At 38.0% G+C, this 19774-nt stretch overlaps 2 protein-coding genes across 2 annotated transcripts; both read right to left on the bottom strand.

The window, feature by feature from the left end:
• Positions 1–5922: 5922 nt before the first annotated feature.
• si:ch211-229d2.5 (zona pellucida-like domain-containing protein 1) lies at positions 5923–10746 on the bottom strand. Its single transcript, XM_062419859.1, has 10 exons — positions 10650–10746; positions 9994–10211; positions 9415–9599; positions 9246–9318; positions 9002–9099; positions 7674–7754; positions 7189–7357; positions 6994–7096; positions 6235–6255; positions 5923–6059 (listed from the first exon to the last, which is right to left on the bottom strand). Exons 1-10 carry the CDS (start codon positions 10744–10746, stop codon positions 5923–5925), a joined length of 1182 nt encoding a protein of 393 aa, XP_062275843.1.
• A 2625-nt stretch (positions 10747–13371) lies between these two features.
• On the bottom strand, positions 13372–18525 carry zpld1b (zona pellucida-like domain containing 1b). The gene is made up of 10 exons (XM_062419499.1): positions 18402–18525; positions 16870–17090; positions 16575–16756; positions 16177–16249; positions 15315–15412; positions 14901–14981; positions 14540–14711; positions 14342–14447; positions 13785–13814; positions 13372–13544 (listed from the first exon to the last, which is right to left on the bottom strand). Exons 1-10 carry the CDS (start codon positions 18505–18507, stop codon positions 13372–13374), a joined length of 1242 nt encoding a protein of 413 aa, XP_062275483.1. The 5' UTR covers positions 18508–18525.
• Between the last annotated feature and the right edge of the window lie 1249 nt (positions 18526–19774).

Raw genomic sequence — 19774 nt, forward strand, 5'->3', positions numbered from 1 at the left:
AGCCTATTGTGTTTCCCCAAAGAGGAAAAATAAGAGAAAAAATGAATGCAAGAATTAAAGTTGGTAATATTCTGTATTTTTTTCAATGTCTAACAATCCCATTAGAAGACCAACATGTGTTTGTCCATCTCTCGCAACTTCCCCAGCCTCTGTGTGACTCTTTTCTACTGAAGACAGAATCTTTAAAGGTCACCAGTTCATATATTCATTATTTAAAAGAAAAAATAATTTCCTAAAAAAGCTGGGCACTGTAGTTTTTTGCAAATATAATTCAAACAGGATAAAATACTGCATTTGTAGGGAACAATTAATACAAGTTTTTTGTATTTATCAGCAGGGCGGTGTATGTGGGATTGACACAAAACGTACTACAGTGTCCATGGTTACTGTAATAAAGGAACATGTCAACAAGTACAACTCTGTGGCTAACTAATGCACAACCAATTATTAAGAACAATTAATTGTTGGTTTTGGGGTTCGTTGTTGTTAATTTAAAAAAAAAAGGAAAAAAAGATATAATCAGACTTGTCCTTTAAGCATCTTATTTTAAATGGTTTAATTCTCAATATAACACCACAGCCCACATTTGTAATCAGAACAAGAAATGGAGGCAAAACAGTTTGTTTATTTGTTTGTGAAGATTTGGTTTCACATGAAAATAGATGTGAAAAAGTATTTTATGGACCCCAAAGGTAACTAAGATTAATTTTGAATTTATTTCTCCAATGAACAATCATCACTTTATGTCATCACCCTTTTCCTGCTGGAAGATTTCCCTGCTAATCTTAGCAATCAGAAGAGGCAGAGCAACTGATTGCACTCATTTAGAGGCAAGGAGCTTGTAAACTCCACAAATTGAGAACACGTTTCAAAAATGTATTTTGGCACTAATTTCAACAACAGTGACACAGTAAATGCTGACAAACTTGCACACTATTGTTCTCCGAAGCTGTATTTATTATTCCTCAGTATGTTTTTTCATACTCTCAGAGAAACCATTCAAATATCAGCTCTTTAAGGGCATATCATTTTCCTTCTTTCTAGCATATTCTAGATAGATAGATAGATAGATAGATAGATAGATAGATAGATAGATAGATAGATAGATAGATAGATAGATAGATAGATAGATAGATAGATAGATACCACGCCCATTTCCGCCATTTTGGATTTTTTGCTAAACGCATATTTTGCTTCTGCTAGCACATATTTCATTTAATCTTCACCAAACTTGGTAAACACCATATTTAGATGACGCTGGAAAAAAATGGACCAACAAATGAGGTATTACTTCATTATTTGTCTGTAATTGTTTGCCAACATTTTGAAGGCGTGGCCTGATGCTTTTAACGGATTGTAAATGGTAAATTCTACTGTAACATTATAGCATGATATTTATACAGTTTTGTTGTCTTAAATAAACTGAAAAATAAGTTCTCCATGGGAATGTTTACGAATTAGCATTGGCACCAACAGTATCACATGGTGGCCATTAGTGAAACACCACCAAACAGCGTATTAACTGCCATACCTCTTAAATGTAAAAGTGCATGATAACCAAGTTCAGCAAAGTACAGATGGGGATACTGAACAAGTCTGTAGCACTTGGTACAGTTTCACTTGTAGATGACGCTATAAGATTTTTCTGTCTGACTGTGAATCTCCACGCCAACTCATTACTTTTGAAAGTTAATGCTAATCAGAGGTTCAAATGCCCATACTCACATAAGACGTATTATGCTTCTAGCAACATGTCAGTCAAACCATCTTCATAATAGACTCAGACTCTCTGTTTCTCCTTTTGATCTCTCTTTTTGTCTTCATGTTTGCAGTGATCAACGATTGGAAATAATCTTCACTTGTAAGACATTTACGGTCAAGTGGGCAGCAGCAATGAGAGTTTGTTGAATTTATCCCACAACACCCCCCTGAAGGCTCAGCATTGTCTTCTGGTGTCCTACATTCACCCTTACCCACTCCCTCTCTGAACACTAATTGGAGCCACACTAACAAAGCCCCTTCACATACACTGACTGTACTGATGCTATACCTACACTTGGGCATATGCTACATTTAATTTGTATCAAATAAAAACCAGCTGCTGACTGCAAAACCTGGTTAAGTCTTTTGACTCTTGCTGCGTCAGGACATACAGATAGTAGACATGAAAAAGATTTCCATATTTAACCATTTATGATTGTGTTAAGGTTTTAAAAAATTCTGCACATTAACTATATCCATTATATAAAGGTTTAATTACGCTGAATGGCAGAGTTTAAGCACTTCCATGTAATTAATCAACTCTTACATATTGTAGACTAAAGGTAAAATTTGACTCATTTTCAGACATCTTTCTGTTAGCATGACATTTTAGGACTTTTCCCGAAGTGACGCAGAATATATTAAATTGTACTCACAATCGAATAATGTTGTTGCATTCTTTACATTCAATAAAATTCAATTCATGAAATCATGTTGGCTGTTATCTTTTTCTTTTTTATTTAACAAAGGACCATAATATATTTGCATAATGATATTTGTGGCTGTGAATATTTTTTCTCCATAAACAAATGAAGGAATAACCATCCATCTAATAATGACTGATAGGGTTTATGCATAAAGACACATGTGAGTTTAGAAGTTTGGTATTTAAACTAATTATGAGAGGATACTGTAAAGGGTCAGACTATGAACAGTATGTAGGAGTTAAGTCTCAGCTTTCATAAAACTCCCACTTTCCCAGTTATAATTACAGCTTTGATGATGTGAACATGAATAGTCTGACATTTTGGAGAAATATGCTTATTTACATTCTTGCTCAGAGTTAGATGAGGCGATCGACATCGCTGTTTGTCCTTCAGTGTAATCTAACTGTTAAGCTGGAGCCAGGAAAGCTAAATTCTGAATATGGAAAGGGAAACAGGGGGAAACTGGGGGAAACTGAAAATGAGTTTGGCTGTATCCAAAGGTGACAAAATCCGCTATCCAAAGCTGGCTAATTAAAATTTTGGCTTTCTTGCAGAAAGTTAATTGTGTGGCAGTTAGCTTTACGTAGCATACATACTAGAAACGGACAAAGAGCAGTAAAGCTCTGTCCAAAAGTATTGTCCCTTTTACACTTTAGTTATTGCACATATTAAACAAACCAAATATGTTTTAATTGGTGAGCTTTAGATTTGTGGACAGAGTTAGGATAGCTGTTTTCCCTTTTTCTAGTCTTTATGCTAATTGAATCATCTCTGTCAGATATAAAAGTGGTATCGATCTTCTAATCTAACTCTGCAAGAAAGCAAATAAGTATATTCACCTAAACCTCGAACTATTCATTTAAATACATGCAGGATGTCACAAAGAAGTGCTGTCCTATCCCGTTCTTCTTCTGCTTCCTCTGATATGACGTGAACATGACATTACACTTTGCCGGCAGTTTCCCAGCTTCACTGTCTCATTACAAAAGGTTAATGGAACGACCTTCCAATGTGACTTCGCCTGTTCAGCAGTCTAACACAGTCCTGCCTTTGTAAAGTTTTCCACATTTACCTGCCTTTTATACTCATCACAGCTTTATTTTTTGGCACATTAGCACATCGCATCAGCCCATTAGCACAACTCTGACACTGTTTATTCAAACTCATCATATTCCAAGACTCCTCATGTTCATATGCCAGTGCTAAATTACAGCTGGTCCATCAATTTTTCATAACTGTGCTGTCTACTAAACATAATGTATAGCCTACAGACAGACTCATATGCATATTAATTAGAATTTAAATGACAGGACAATTATTCTTTCAGCTGAGTACAAAACCGACCAAAACATTAAGACCAATAATAGCAAAATGAATTGCAGAGTATGATTTCATCCTCACAGACAGAGATTTCATGTCTTTTGCAGATAACGGTAGGAAATAAACAGTTTTAATAGCAGCGATACAAATGCTGCTTACAGAGTTGAATCACCATATGAGTCAATTTTGAATATTAGGAGAAACATAGCCTAAGCAGCAAGTGTCAATTTTTAGCTGCTCTTCACTCTGGCTCCCAAGGCTGTTAACATTTTGGAGGGCAAAGCAGCTAGATCTAAAGGTTAATGTCCACACCATTAGAGAGCGACAGACCATGCGTTTATCCCTGTTGGTTTAATTAAATTACAGGGAACTCATAAAAGGGGGATTTATCCAGAACATACAGTTACTGCAGTCCTAATGGAGCAATACCTTCCAGCTCAGCTGATTTATCCCCCCTCGAGTAACAAAGTGGGTCGTCTGTCATGGAGTTTGTCATGGCCTACTTAACAATACAGAAACTCGTAATTAGATCATTTGTCAAGCCAGCTGATTGCTTTGCTTGTTCATTTTATGGTATACAGGAGAAGACATCTCACTTTGCACTGGATCACTCAGAAAATCATTGATCTTACCTTCTTCATGACCATATAAACTAGGAATACAAGCAGTTTCTCTCCATGGAGCTGTCACAACAACTAGCTTTGAAGAGGAATATGTTGTGCAGCAACAAATCTAATCCTGATTGAAATGTATCGATTAAATGTCTTGATTCTCAGACATTGTTTTAGATTTAGTTCTGGTTGCTAAACTATCCATAAAAATGTACTAATCAATGCCACTGTGGACAGGTAAACTTAAAAATCACAACAGTAGCAAAAGCCCTCAAATAATGAGATTAAAGAATGGTGATTAGACACCCTCTAGTGGAGAGTCGTTACAAAAACATCACTCCACAAACCTGAACACAAACTGTGTTTTATCCTCTGCACTTCCAAAGCAAGGCAAATCAAATCTCAAACTGAATTTGAAAAACTGATATTCATATTGAGCAGCTCCACTTTTTGTACGATCTACATTCTTCCAGTTATAAAACAGCATAGAAGTGTGTGCCAGTTTTACTCGGTTTGATGAATTAATCCTTTTCATTTCCTTTAAATTCCCCGGCTGAACCGACGATAATCAAAGTCTTCTTGTGTGTCAGGGATTGTTTCACGTGGACTGTGAAGTGCACTTGAATGTAGGGCTGTTGTTCACTGCATGCAGCATGTAGGCTACTGTAGGTGGCAGGTGAGTGTCTGCTGTTGGAAAACACACCCTCTTTTTTCATATCCTGCCAACTTTAATAGGCAAAAATATACACAGCAGCAATCATTCACTTCTTGTAAATGTACAAAATTTCTCAGAACAGTTGCCACAGTATTGTATACATTATTACAAATATTCAAACCAACTAAATTCCCCTGAGAATATTCAGGCTTGAATACATAATTCAAACAAGCAAAATCTTCAAATAAATAACTACATTTACCCTCTTATTTTCTTGGTGTTGTTGCACTTAATGTGACACCATCTGTTTTTCTGTTGGTATACACAATGTAGGGTAATGGTACACATATTTTGCATCTAGAATTTAATTTATTACGCATGCTTTTCTACATATAACATGCAACAGATAGAATTACAGCAGCCCAATTAAACTGAGTCAGCTCTGCCTTGCGCAAATAAAACCTGTGCTGTTTGTTAAAGCATCGAAAGTAGATGTTAAACAATCCACTGTCTTAATCATTCGTGTTCATGATTCATACACAGATGTTTCTTTATGAATTGCATGCTGAATACTTGAATCAAAGAATATTTACACACTGACAACAAACCAAATCTAACATCTTTCTTTTTGCTTCAACCCATTTCTTTCTACCTTTCTTTTCTTTTTGTATCATGATAGGTGTTTTAGTCAGATTTAATCATCCATAGCTTGTAGCAGTCTGAACAGTTGGGAAGAAACATTAAGTGCTCCAATCAATTTAAGTAAAGCAGAGTCCTACATACATTATGCACCTCCACCAGTATGTGAATTTAACTCATCATGTCTTTTAATTTGATCTGATTGTTCATCAACATTATGGTGCCGCTGCTAGCTTAGCCGCTTCAGCTTTCGATAAAAGGATGCAGCCATCAAAATGGCTGCCGCCCCTACAACAATGAGGACGGCCACAGCAATCCCCAGACCAACAGACGTGCTCTTGCCATTAGGCTGGCCACCAGAAAGCACTGTGCACAAATGAGATTGACACCAAAATGGGATGCATTATTCCAGCAGACAACAGAAAAAGTTATGACTTGCTGCAGATATGAAATGCTTTTCATTCTGAAGGAATCTAATTAATTAAACATTTTGTGAATGGCTGTTCTCATGGCAGTCAAGTTAATAAAAAAACATACTTACCCTGTTCTTTGGATAGAATGGCTGCAAGGAAGATGGAAAGAGTCAGTATTTTATTATGAGAGATAAACATTTAGCAAAATATATTAAAATGTTCAATTTAACTTTACAGAGAAAGAAGCAGAAGCAAGGAATCAGGCAGTGATCAGGGGTTAAACTCTATATTTGACAAACAGGACACAGTTTCAAGAAAACAAATTGAAGGCAGGAGTCAGATTATTTTTCTATTTACTATTTCTCATTTATACATTTTATTGATTTTTTTTCTGTCATAAAGGATACAATTCTCCTACCAGCACCCCTACACCTCACTAATTAACACGTCTTGTTTGTTTAAACTGGCCAAAAGTGTAAAAATGGCATGTTGTGGTTTTTATTGGTAGCTATGTTATGGCCAGGGGCAATAAGTCACTGCAGTCACTGCTCCAGGCCAAGAAATAGTCCAGCACGTAACCTCTTGCAAAACTGCAGCTTGATGTTTTTACACTTTGGTTTTCATATGGATTAAACAAACCAAATGCAACAGGTAAATTAGTGAACTTTAGGGGAGCCTGTAGGCAGATTTTACACAGAGCCAGGCTAGCTGTTTCCCACTTTTTCCAGCCTTTATGTTAAGCTAAGATAAATCTCTCATCGCTGTAGCGTCATATTTAGTGTGCAGATGAAAATGTTACTTGCTGCTGGGAGCTATCAGTACAGTTTACAGATCTTTTGTCTGACTCCTTCAATGATACATTTTCACAAACAGGAAGCAGAACATACGGCTCTCTCTCCTGGCCTTTATAGCCACTGTGAGCACAGATGGCTCTGTGATGCTCTCCTGGACAACAGTGGTCTCCAAACTCCTCCTCTTCCTGTTGCATTGCTGTGGATCAAACCAGATGCAGGGATATGAGCTGAGGATCTGGCTGGAATTGAAGATTTCTGCTTTAAATGCAAGAGGCACCTTATTCCTACCTTGAAGGTGCTGCAGACGCTGCGCTCGCAGAGCCGGGTGATGCAGTGCAGATAGTAGGTGGAGATGGTCTCATTCTGCTGCTCGATGAAGCGGAACGCTGAGAAGTAGAAGCGGGCCTTTTGGCTATCCCCGTTCTCCAGCATGGTGGTCAGCTGATCTATAGAGCACCTTTCAATAAAAGGCGAACCTCACAAGTGCCCCATTTGCACATGACATGGATACATACAGGCAGTGTATTAATGAAAGAAAGGCAGGGAGACAATCAAGACTAGGGCTCCCTTTGGATTTACAGGTAGCTGGCATACTCATTACATGGAAGAGAGGAAACCTGCAGATATGTGAAAAGGTTTAAATTCAAAGCTGGACTGCTGCACAAAAAGACTGAACTCATTATCAAGCCTTGAAGGACTGGAAGAAATTCAAAAGTTACAAAAAGTAGAAAGCAGTATAGTGTGAGTTTGAGTGTGTTTGCTTTTTGACTTACGAGACAAACAGATTAAAGGAGGTGGAGTTGGAGGGCTGTGGAGACACTGATGCGTAGCACCGATCCAGGTGAACAAAGTACCTATGGAGAAAGAATGATGTCCCCAGCACCGAATCAGAGACTCCAGGTCACAGGTGGAATCCTCAAATTTGCAATTTATCAAGATATATGCGGTTGGAAACTAGGAGAAATGGAAAACCTTTAAAAAAATAATAATAATCTAGCCCTTCGCTTGCATGCAGCCATTCATACATTATCAACACCCAGGACCTGTATTTATCAAACTGCTAAAAGTTAATTTTGGACTGAATGGGAACGATTATAAATTTACTTTCATGCACAAAAGCTGTTTATTAAATTTCTTATGAAATGGAAATGCTCTTAAATTTAAGAGAGCTCCAGTGGTCTCTTAAGATAGGTTAAGACCCATTGCAGTAAAGAAAAAGGTGATCACATATGGTCTGACACATTTTGGAGTGAATGTATTAAATATTATTGGTCATAATAAATAATTCATTACATCTGAACCCATTTTTTGCACTCTCTCCAGTCAAAAATATGTTTTCTTCTTGCTCCTACAGTTGGGTGTTTGAGCTTCACTCTGCAGAATGATGTATGTGCAGAGTTTGACAATCGAAGACTGTCGTCACATTGAAATGCTGAAAGTGGAAAGTTTCTCTGTGCTCATGAAAAATTCAAGTTTAAGGTGCAAACCTATTAGCGCGGTACAACTAGTTTGGACCAATGGATGGCAAGTATGCAACTTATACAAGTGTGATGTGGAGACTTGAAGCCACCAGTGCACACTGAGAGTAGACTTTACAGTGAGATAGGAGACATCTACTATTCAACAGTTAAACTTTTAAAATGAAGAAAATCTGCATAATCATACACTATAATGAGGTAGAAGGAGAAAGTGTCATTGTAAGGAATTCTGACATGGTAACTAAGCATTTTTGTGGGGAAAACGACAACAACAACAACAACAACAACAAACATGTCTAGATGAGATCTTTAAGTTAGGTGTGTAAACACATTTGCAATCACTTCCAGTGCATTCCCATTGTCTGCACTAAATTCTTTATCAACATAATGTATTTCCTGTTCCAGTCTGGCTTTTTTCCATTTTAGCAAATTTCCAATTGTTTCACCCATATGTAAAAAAGATTGTTCTTGATTTGTCATCTTCCAATCATTACCGTGTCTTATTCCTCACAGCGACTCTTGAGAAAGTGTAATTCTTATAAGTTTGACAAATACGGGCCCAGATCTCAATGAGACAAAGGAAAGCTGCAGGTGTGATGATGTGTAATGATGAAGATTCTTACTGGGATGTCAGGTTGGATGCAACCACCTGCACGTAGACTTTTGTCCTTAGCTCGATGCCCAGAGGTGGCATGACAAGGGGCGTGGTGTAATTTATATCCTGGCAAAGGAAGGCAATTTAACACTTAAAATAAAACATTATACAAGCTCTCACATAGGATTCATCTTCTAGAGTTACAGCTGCTACAGTTTGGCGGTGCCAGGCAGAAATGAGGATATGTATGCGAGAGAGGAATTGAGTGTCACCTGGTACAAGGCCATGCTTAGGGTGCTGATGAAGCTCCCATTGTTATCCTTCAAAGCAATGGAGGAGGACGACCTACAAGGAGGAAAGAAATGTGATCATGCATGTGAAACATTAGAAATTCTGCCATTCTTCCTTTCAACCATGGTATTAATGTAGGTTTTCACTTACACATCCATCTGGGTGTTGTTGATGAGATACTCCAGTGGATATGCACATGAATAGTAATACTTGAGCTCTGCGTTGTAGGTGATTGTTCCAATGGTGGGGTCGAAAGATCGGACCACTCCACTCACGTTGACAGTCTGGATGTTGGAGAAGTCTGAGAATATTCCCGTCCCTGGTGCGCTAGTGGTCTGAGGAATTATTAAATGGAAACATGTTTTTTTAAAGAAATAGTTAAAAATAAATGTTGCCCATCGTCTCTAGCACAGCAGGCAGTGGTGATGAAATTTCAGAAAGAAAATGGAATAACTCTCCTCAGAAAAGGAAGCTTGAGTGATTGCATGTGTCTGACTTAAAGAGCAGACTGATTCACCTCATATATGCTTGGATGAAATCCTCTTAAGACTTTCCAGCTAGTGACTTCTCTTTTTATCCATTGTCTTATCTGAACCTGAACACAACTCAGATTATCCTATATTGTTTCTCAAATCTTCTTTAACTCTCTCCTCAGCCAAACACTAACACGCTCATGATCATCATACATCATGACTTGAAAACAGAAATCAACATTGATATAATACTCACCAAGAATTTACTCCCGCAGGCGTTTCCTTCTGTGATGGGGAAGCTGAATCTCACCACAGGAGGCGCCACAGAGGTGTCCAGCGTCCCCTGACAGTCCATGTCACTGATGTGGTTGAGAATCAGTAAACTCTCGTTGTATCCAGTGTAGATAGCCGGGCAGATCTGAATAGCCAGGCTAATGGCAGATGTGCCACACACCACTGTGATATCAGTGTATTCTGATGGTGATATTTGAAAATAATAATAGGATTTTTATTCATTTTAATAGAACTGAGCTATTTAGCATTTGAGCTATTGAGTATATGAGAAATGTTATGAAAAAATGTGGTGCACACATGTAATGAAAATCAAATCATGTAATCAAAATTTTAAAATATATTACATCCTTTCATATATTCATTCCATGTTATCTAAAAATAAAAATAAATAGTTGCACAAGATTGCCACCACTATGACGAATGAATGAATATTTAGTTCATTAAACCTTTTTTAACCTCATTCTGTGGTAGGCACATTCTTTCAAGTGTGGTGATTCAATATCTGAAGCAAAACTAAAATCAATACAACCCTCCTAAAGGTCTACACCTGAACTAAAATCAATATGACCCCCTTGGTCCAAAACAAAAGCGTGAGATTGAAGGTCACGATCATCTTACTTGGTCGTCTGGCAAACGCATCGCAGTCAGATAGGCTGAGGGCCTCTCGGCCCGCAATACACAGGGAGGTCAGAATGAGGAAGCTGAATAAAGCCATCTCACTGCTCTGCCTTCTGTGAAAAAGCTGAGGGAAACACACAGATGTCAAGTCCAGCACAATTCAGATGAAAATAAATCCATTGAGGCCCAATTTAAATGTATAATCCAGTGCTGTCAATCAGGGAAACTTTGTTGGTGTCTGGATCTTACCTCCTCAGTCTCTTTGCTGGTTTAGGATCAGAGAGCAGTGGGCTCTATATATGGTGAACATGACCGTCGTGTGGTCACAATACTGTTTGGGATTGGATAGAAACAGGGTCAGGGCCACTTTTGGTGGGGCTGCCTCAACTTGCACGAAACAATTCACTTTTTGTGGCTGAGGTGTTGTGGTGCTTTCCTTGAGGCAAATGATGAAACCCAACACAGTCCTCTTCAAAGTTACATACTTAAACAATGCCCATAAGGCTCTTTGTGACTTTTGTGTGAAACAAAGCCCCATTACCTACTAATATGAAACTTAATAAAGTAAGGGAATGTATGGTTTCTATCCAGCTGGGACCTCACGTACAATAAAGAAAAGAGGGTCTGTTGTCTTCTGAGGTGTTTGGTGGTTTTATGTGACCTTGATGAGGATCATATGCATGATGACTTTTGACGCTCACAATTCAGTGGCATGTTATCATCTTGAAGATGTTAGATTGACTTGCATTTTAACTGTTTGCACCTTGTGAAAGTCTTAATGCTGAAGTGTGTATTGCACATGATTTACATCAGAATACATGTATTTCTTCTTGTGATCCAAAGCACACTTTCCCACATATTTAGAGCATGATTTCATATTTGGATCATACTGCAATTTAACTGAAAGAAAATGAGGGACAGTTAGTAACCCAATCTTGTCAGGTGAGCCACCTGGGAATGGAAAGCTCTGATCAGGGTCAAATTGGCGGATGGGCGTCTCCGTCAATCTTTTATCAAACGTCTGAAGCCACACTGTTAAATGCAGGACACATTATTATTGTCATGATATGTGCACTTAAATGTGCTTAGAATCCTTTCTGTCAACTTGCCCACACGCACCCTCCCAAATATTCCTCAGGTCTTAAGAAATAAAAGTTTTCTTTGGGTTTCACTTGGCTGAACTTGGCTTCAACATTCAGAACAAACCCCAGCCTCATTTCCATTTAGGGAGGAGGGTTTAATCAATTACTGCTGATAGTAAACTGAGAGGGAGGATGATAACATTTATTCCTCTCATTTCAGTTATCAGTGGTCATTTTGCACGCTGAATACATCACAAAATAGCTTTTGAAATAAGGGATTAGAGTGATAAAGAGCAATGAATGCAGTAGAGCCGTGCGGGTCGCAAATACAGCCTTGGTGTCAGACACGTGAGACGCAGCTGCCGCCAAATAGACATTTATATAGGTCATCGGAAAGAAAATCAATACAGCAAAAATTGAAAGATTAATTCTGGCGGTCATCCAATGAGATCTGGAACTGCCCGGTTTGTTCATTTTCCTGGACATTGGACACCCATAGAGGCCATGACATTTGAAAAACTTTCACGCATATGTGCCAATTTAGTAAAGGAAAATAAGTAAACTTTACTGATTGTAATTAGAGAAATCATGAGGGAGATGGCATCTAAAGAATTAACAGAATTTATTTACTTTGGTCACAGTAGAAATATGTCATGTGGAGAAGTTAAATGTTTATGTTGATGAAAGAACTTGCCAAAAGCCATGTTGTAAATACAAACATTCATAAAAATGTACAGTTATTCACATTGTAAGTATGAAATAATGCTGCCAATAAAAAACAAAAACAAAACAGGAACTTTTGCATATTCATTGCTTGAATCCAGTTGTCTTGATATTCTTGTCCTTCCAAAAAGCATTTGATAAAAACAGTCTCAGCTCAAGGTCCTCTTACTCACATACTTACTCCAGAATAAGTGAGTACAGTAAGAAGATTATTTTTGAAATGTACTTTCTTGCTGAGAGTTAAACAGGATGATTAATATAACTGTCATGTCTGTACAGTAAATATCAAGCAGCTTGTTAGCTTAACTTAGCATAAAGCCTGGAAGCAGGGGGAAACAGCTAGCCTGACTCAAGCAATTAACATCTAACAGCACCTTTAAAAGCTTGCCAATTCATCCATTACAAACACCCCATAAAAATGCCATTTAAAAATGATTTTTTTAATGGAATAAACAAAATATTTAACTATCCCTTTAACAATTATACAGCTAAATTGTCTAAAGCAGCAAAGAGCTTGAAAATAAATGTAAACATAAAAATTAAATGCACTAAATGTATTTAAAAACAGTGTATGATGCTTATTTGTTCATTGGGGGTAAATGCAGATTCAAAGTCAACATTATGACAGTAAAACATTATGATAATTGTTCATATTGTGGTTTAAATTTGTAAAAAAAAAAGTAAAATAAGTATATATAATTAAACACAACTGTTGCAAAGCTTCTGTAAACATTGTAACTGGCCAAACATTAGAGGGCAATGAGGGACAGGAATAATGAGGTATTGAAGGCAATAAACACACAACACCTAAAACAATACAATACAAATTTAATAATGTGTTTAAGTTTGTGTGTCCAACGTTTACATACTCTGCACATTTGGTCAGTACACAGATGTTGTTATATACAGATGTGTGGTCATTTAAAGCTGGGGTTCCAAACACCTGAGGCTGCGGCCATTGAGAGGCGGGACTTCTGCAGGAGGTGGAGCAACAGCAGTAAGAAGCCCACGCTGACCACGCCCAGAATGACCACGCCTGAGATCAGAGCGCTGGTCACCGGGTTCATCGGATGGGAGGGGTCACCAGATGCTGGTGGAGGGAAAGGTGAACAATAGCAGAAACTTAAAACAGACACATTCTTTGACGTGGGGCTTAACATGACCTGAGTTTGTTTCTTTTTCTTTCAGAAAGAGAAGTGGAACCTTTTTGTTGTTGTTGCCTTAAATCAACAATTTCCATGGGTATCTCCTGTCCGCCTATCCCAGGACTTAGTCACAGGTCATATTTTAAACCTCTTTATGTCTCTTAACCTTGCACAAGAGAACTTACCTAGTTGAGAGTTGTTGACAGGAGTTTCATCTGAAAAAAATATTTTAAAAAGTGTTTATCATGGTTAATTTTACAGATACGTTAATTCTCAATGGTTCTGTAGATGTATGATCTCAATTTAAAGGAATGATTTTAGGAAATGTGTTTATTCATTTTCTTACCAAGAATTAGATGAGAACATTTATACCACTTTCATATCAATCTATTAAATATGAAACTGCAGCTAGCAGCTGATTAGCTTAGCTTTGTATACAGACTTGAAAAAGGGGATAAAAGCTATCCTGATTCTGTACAGAGTTAATAAAAATCCACTTACCAGCACCTCTAAAGCTCTTTAATTAACACAGTATATTTAATTTGTGTAATTTTGACAAAAAACGTTTTGGTTTTTACCATGTGTAGGACTATCTTTTGGCCATAGATAAGCTAACCGGTTGCTAACAGTAGCCTTACATTTGGTCTGTACAGATATTACAATGTTATCCAGCAAGGTAGCAAATAAATATATGTCCCAAAATGGCAAACTATTCCTTTAAGAGTGACTTTATTGTTTGTACCACTCCTGGTGATGATTGGTCCAGCGGTGATAATGGCGTTCCCAGATGCTGCTGGGAGGGAATCAGGATTCACTCCTTCATCCCGCCTGCGTCGTCGCCCACAGATCTGCCAATCACATAATCAGATTTTATTACTCTGTGAGGTCAGGGAGGCACATGGGGAGTCGCAGATTGAGATTCATGATTTCTCGTACTTACTGGCATGAGCATGATGCAGTCGTCTGCTCTGCAAAGCTTTGTGACACAGTGCAAAAACACGGTCGACATCTTCTGGTGTCTGTGTTTCACAAAACGGAAGACCTCGAAGGAAAAACGGCCCATCTGACTCTTTCCATTCTCAAAAACGGTCGTTTGTGGGTCTTTGTAGCAGCTGTGTCAAAAGAGCACGAAACACAAATACACATGCATGCACACACTGAAAATTACTATTTGACGTATGCTTAAGTATTCATTGAGGAAAAAAGTAGCCTTCATGGATATCCGCGGAGGTTAAGAGCCTGAATAGATAATGGCTCCCTTTTGTGGTCTATCATCTTGAGGGGAAAAAAAGCAAGATTACCCAAAGAATAGGTCGTAGCGTAGTTCATCATTAGGATTCCCTGAGGGGGTTGTGTAACAGTAGTCCATCAAGATGTTCCACCTGCATGGGGACAAAACTGTGAGATTTGGATAGAGGATAGAGATCTAACTACACATGGGAAAGCGCAGATCTGCCTTTCTCTCCTGCAGACTGGCGCCTTCACATCATATAATAACATAATGGCTTAATGAATGTAAGCAAACCATAGAAAGAAAAGTCTGACTCAGGAAAAATAATGGTGGGAAAGATGCTGTGATTGACTATATCCCAAATCGTATCTCTGCTTTGTAGACATTGTTGAAATGTATGTTAGATTAGCAACATTTTCACAGACATTTATCACATTTTTAAAGTTAAACAAATATTCACAAGTCAACAATTGTTTTGTGGTACCGTTTGTCCAAGTTTGTGGCCTTCACAGCAGCAAATACTCTGGTTTTCAGAGCCAGTCCAGCCATTGGAATAGAGAGAGGTTGATTGTAGGTTGAATCCTGTTCAGAAAAGAGTCAAAGCGAAGGAAAGAAAAATATAGTATGTGTATTTTTTATTTCAAATACACATTTGTAAACTTGAAATGACTGTAAAAGGATCTGTATGTGGGTTCAGTCCTGTAGTAATGAGGTGTTAAAAGATAAGGCTGGTGATATTCTATGTTTATCTTATGAAATTACCAAAAGCAAATGTGTTTGTGTCTGTCTCTCAGTAAAGTCCGGCTTCCTTGCTGTCTAAGGCTCTTATCCCCAAGCCCATTTATTCTTACTGAATCCATTAATCTTTAAAACATGTCATGAATACATAGTTTCTTATTGTTGAAAAGGTTAAATATTTTTTCAGCACTGTAGTCATAAGTAAATTTTACTCAAACATGAGTAAACTATGCATTTTTTGAGGACTATATTCAGTAGCGGATTTATACACATTTGTTGCTCTAGTGAGTATTTACAGTTGCAGGATGATGTATATGGATAGATTCAAAATAAGAAGGAATAACATTGAGACACACTGACATGTCAGGACTTTGCTACACAAAAAATTCAGAAAAATATGAAAACTCTCTAGACTTATCCTTGAAGATTCAATCTGCTAACATGGCCAACTTTTTTTTTTTTTTTTTAAGAAAACACAAACATGATTCAAAGATCATGAACTCAATTCTGATTGATCCAAATCCCGCTGAACTTTATAATCTAATAACCACCATGAATTGAAACGAAAATGATTGCACGCAACAGGCTGAATGCAGTATTTTACTCACATTGTACAAGATCATACTCAGTGTGCTCACAAATGTACCGTTGCTGTCCTTGACAGAGACAGCAGCAGAAGAGCTGTGAAAAGACACATTTATTTTAGTGCTATTTACTTACATGTTGTGGGTGTTTGCTTTACTTACTCTACATCTTGATCAGTTTCTCTTTTTTTTAACGTGTTTTGTAGGAATAAACTGTTTAGTGAAAATCATAAGACGCAAAGCCACTCAGGCTTTTAAATGAGTTACTTAAATGTCAACACAGTTCAGAAAAACAATAATCAAGGCTCTTAATTAAATTAAAAAGTCTTCATACAGCTGAAGAGGAACACATCCACTGAGTAATTCCTGAAAGGTTAGGCTATCTTTGGACACTGAGAGATCTTTTTTGGGCAGCAACTTACGATGCCAGCTGTGAGTTATTGACCAGGTACTCCAGTGGGTAGCTGCAGCTGAATTTATACAACAAACTGGGCAAGTAGCTGATTATAGCTGGTGGGTCAGGGGTGTCGATATAGCCCGAGAGGTTCCCAATTTGTACTAGAGACATATTCCCATAGGCGTTGGCCCCGTAGGCTGTGCTGACCTGCGGAAAGAAACATCTCGGCCACGTCACTTTGTCTCAAGCCAATAAACAGCACAGTGAAGGTACCTATTGATTATATTAACACAGTGTTCTCGTGTTTGTGTATTCTTTACCACCAGGCTGTTACCACAGGCCTCAAGGGTGCTGAGACTGATACTGAACAGGACTGCTGTTGGGAAGGTGTTGTTGTTGATGAAGCCACGGCACTGGGCGTCCCCGTGACGACCATTCAGGGCCAAATCTGTGTCAGTGTAGCCGGAAAACAGCACGGGGCAGAAGTTGATCTTCAAGGTGATGGTCTGAACCCCGCAGTACACACTGATGTCCCGCTCGCCTGGAGAAACAGAGAGGGATGAAAAAGTTGAGAGGAAGTTTAGACTTTTGACCAGCGTTTATTGTCTTCAAGCTGCAGAACCTCTTTCACCTGATTAATTGTAAGATGTTGCCTATTAGATGTTGGGAATGAAAACAACCTCAGGATTTTTGGATTATGAGGACATGGATTTTAAAAGTAGTTTAAAATTTATTTAGCCAATTATTTTAGCATAAAGACTGAAAACAGAGGGGAAACGGCTAGCCTGGCTCTGTGTGAAAGTAGGAAATTAATTAAAACAAAACATTTGTTTAAACTGTACAAAAACTATTAGTGTAAAAACTACAATTTTAAGGGGAGTTAGGGGTGCAAGACTATTTCTTGCTTCTTATCGTTCTCTGCCAATTTACTAACAAATGAAAACTAAAATCTAAAATGTTAATTAGAGAGCTTTAGTTAAATAACAATTGAACACACTGCTGCAAAGATAAGTCATGTTACGATTACTAGTTTTTGTAAGCTGTTAAAAAAGTTCTAACAATTTGACCTTTGATTTGAGGTTTTTGAGGCCAATTTGAGAAAACCACCAGAGCTCCAAAGAGGCCAAATCATCTGCTCCCAAATTGCAGGTACAGGTCTGTTAATGTGTTTATGCTATTTTGTTAGGTCCCTGCATCACAATCCTAACCTAATCCTAACCCTAGAAGATTCAAGTCAGAAGTGGAAGAAATATTGAAATCCTTTACTTACTTATGTAAATGTAAAAATACTTTATTACAAGTAAAAGTTATGGTCATACTCAATAGTATCAGCAGCATCATTAAGTATCAAAAGTAACAATACTCATAATTTGTCCCTGAAAGTGTTTACTTCAATGCTTCATGATCCATGTGATTGTTCAATATACAGCCAGGCCTTACATGTTTTTATCTTTAATATAACTAACAAATGCACCCTGAAAGAAAAAATCTATTAATCATATAATAGTTTCTATTTTCATATATTTCTTGATGTCAGACATTAAAGGTATATCTCTGTCTCTGGTGGACTGTGAAAACATCGGAGATAATGATGGATATAAGAGGAGGTTTTCATTGATATCTTACTGATAAAGTTTCATATGTTGTATTTTAGATATATATTACATACCCATCACATTATGTAAAATTACATAAAGCTGCTCAACAATAAAGTACAAGTACCTGACAGTTGTAAAGAGTAAAATGTGTCTTTCCACTACTGACAGAAGCCGTATGTCTCATATCTGCAATCAGAGTAAAAGAAGCGTTTCTAATCTGAAAAGTGAACATATGTTATCTGGATCATTCTCACCGGGAAACCTGCTGTGGTAGTTGGCATCACAGTTGTATCCATTAAACTGCGTTGAGACTGAAGCAGCGTTACTCATCAGCAGGACGATCAAGCACACTCGTGTCATTTCAGCGCCTGAGAGAGGTTTGCCCACCGTCATCTTCAAAAGGTCAACATTGCATTAACCACATTCCTCGGGTACGTGTTCAAAAACGGCACTTATCTCAAAATTAGATGTTTGAAACAATCCTCCCCTGCCTCGCCTGTTTCCTCGACAACTTCACACTCTGACCTCTATCAAAGCAGTACTACCTTCTTTCCCCAGGTCCCCTAAATCCTTCTTATCCTGCTCCTTCTGCCTCCTTTTACCTCACTCACACATGTTGGCCTAAACCCTCTATTTCCCAACCCCTTTTAAACTGAGGTCACCCCTCTTTCCAGCTCAATTCATCCCCTCTCTCTGCCTCCACTTCTATTTTTTTCTCTACACCTGTTTACCTGTTTCCTGCTACATCCAAAGTTATTGATTGGAACCCCTCTTACCAGGGTGTGTGACGAGAGAAAAGTTCAACAACGTGGGATGTACTTTTGGTGGCATCGAAGATTTAAACTAAACTGAACGTCAGCCTTGTATCTGTTGTGTGCACAAAGATATGAAAGATAGAGAGATTCATTATCCAAACACTTCAACAACAGTGCAAAACATGGGAAACTCCATCAGATATGAATGGTCTGAACAAATCTTTTCACAGAGCCCAGAAACCTGAGCGTACTGGAAGGGTTCTCACTCATCTCTCCTCAGTCTGATCTCTGTCTGTCAGCTCACACAAACAGAGGACCTCAGCGGGGAGAGGGGGCAGCCCGGGAATTAAGCTGTCATCGACTGCTGCTGCGGCCCACATTCACATGAACATAAAAGTCAACTCACGGTCTGATGCAGGGCTGTGTGTAGATAATTGTGATGCAGAAGGCATCACTTAGAGTAAAGGCTCTCAGCGGCGTTCACCGCACGGCATGTTCAGTGTCGCAGAAGGCAAAAGTGGAATCTTGAGTTTGTTTTACACTTTCTTGCTCTGCCTTGAGATACCACACTCACTTTTGATTTTACTGCAGTCCATCTAACAAAAACTAAAAGGTTACATAAACACCTTAAACTTGTATCAGGGGAAAATCTGTTTCCCTCTTCTATACGTTCTGAGTTTTTTTTTTTATCATTGAACTATTTCATACAAAGTTAAAGGTGCTATTTGTAGGATAAAAACTATACATATCATGTTCCACTTCAAATGTCCTTGTAGGTTAGTCTCACTTCCATTACATTTTTAATTATTATATTCATTATTTAACCAGGTAAAGACTACATTTAAGATTAAAATCTCTTCTTTAAGAATGAC

This window comes from Scomber scombrus, chromosome 5, assembly GCF_963691925.1.
Source record: "Scomber scombrus chromosome 5, fScoSco1.1, whole genome shotgun sequence".
NCBI lineage: Eukaryota > Metazoa > Chordata > Actinopteri > Scombriformes > Scombridae > Scomber > Scomber scombrus.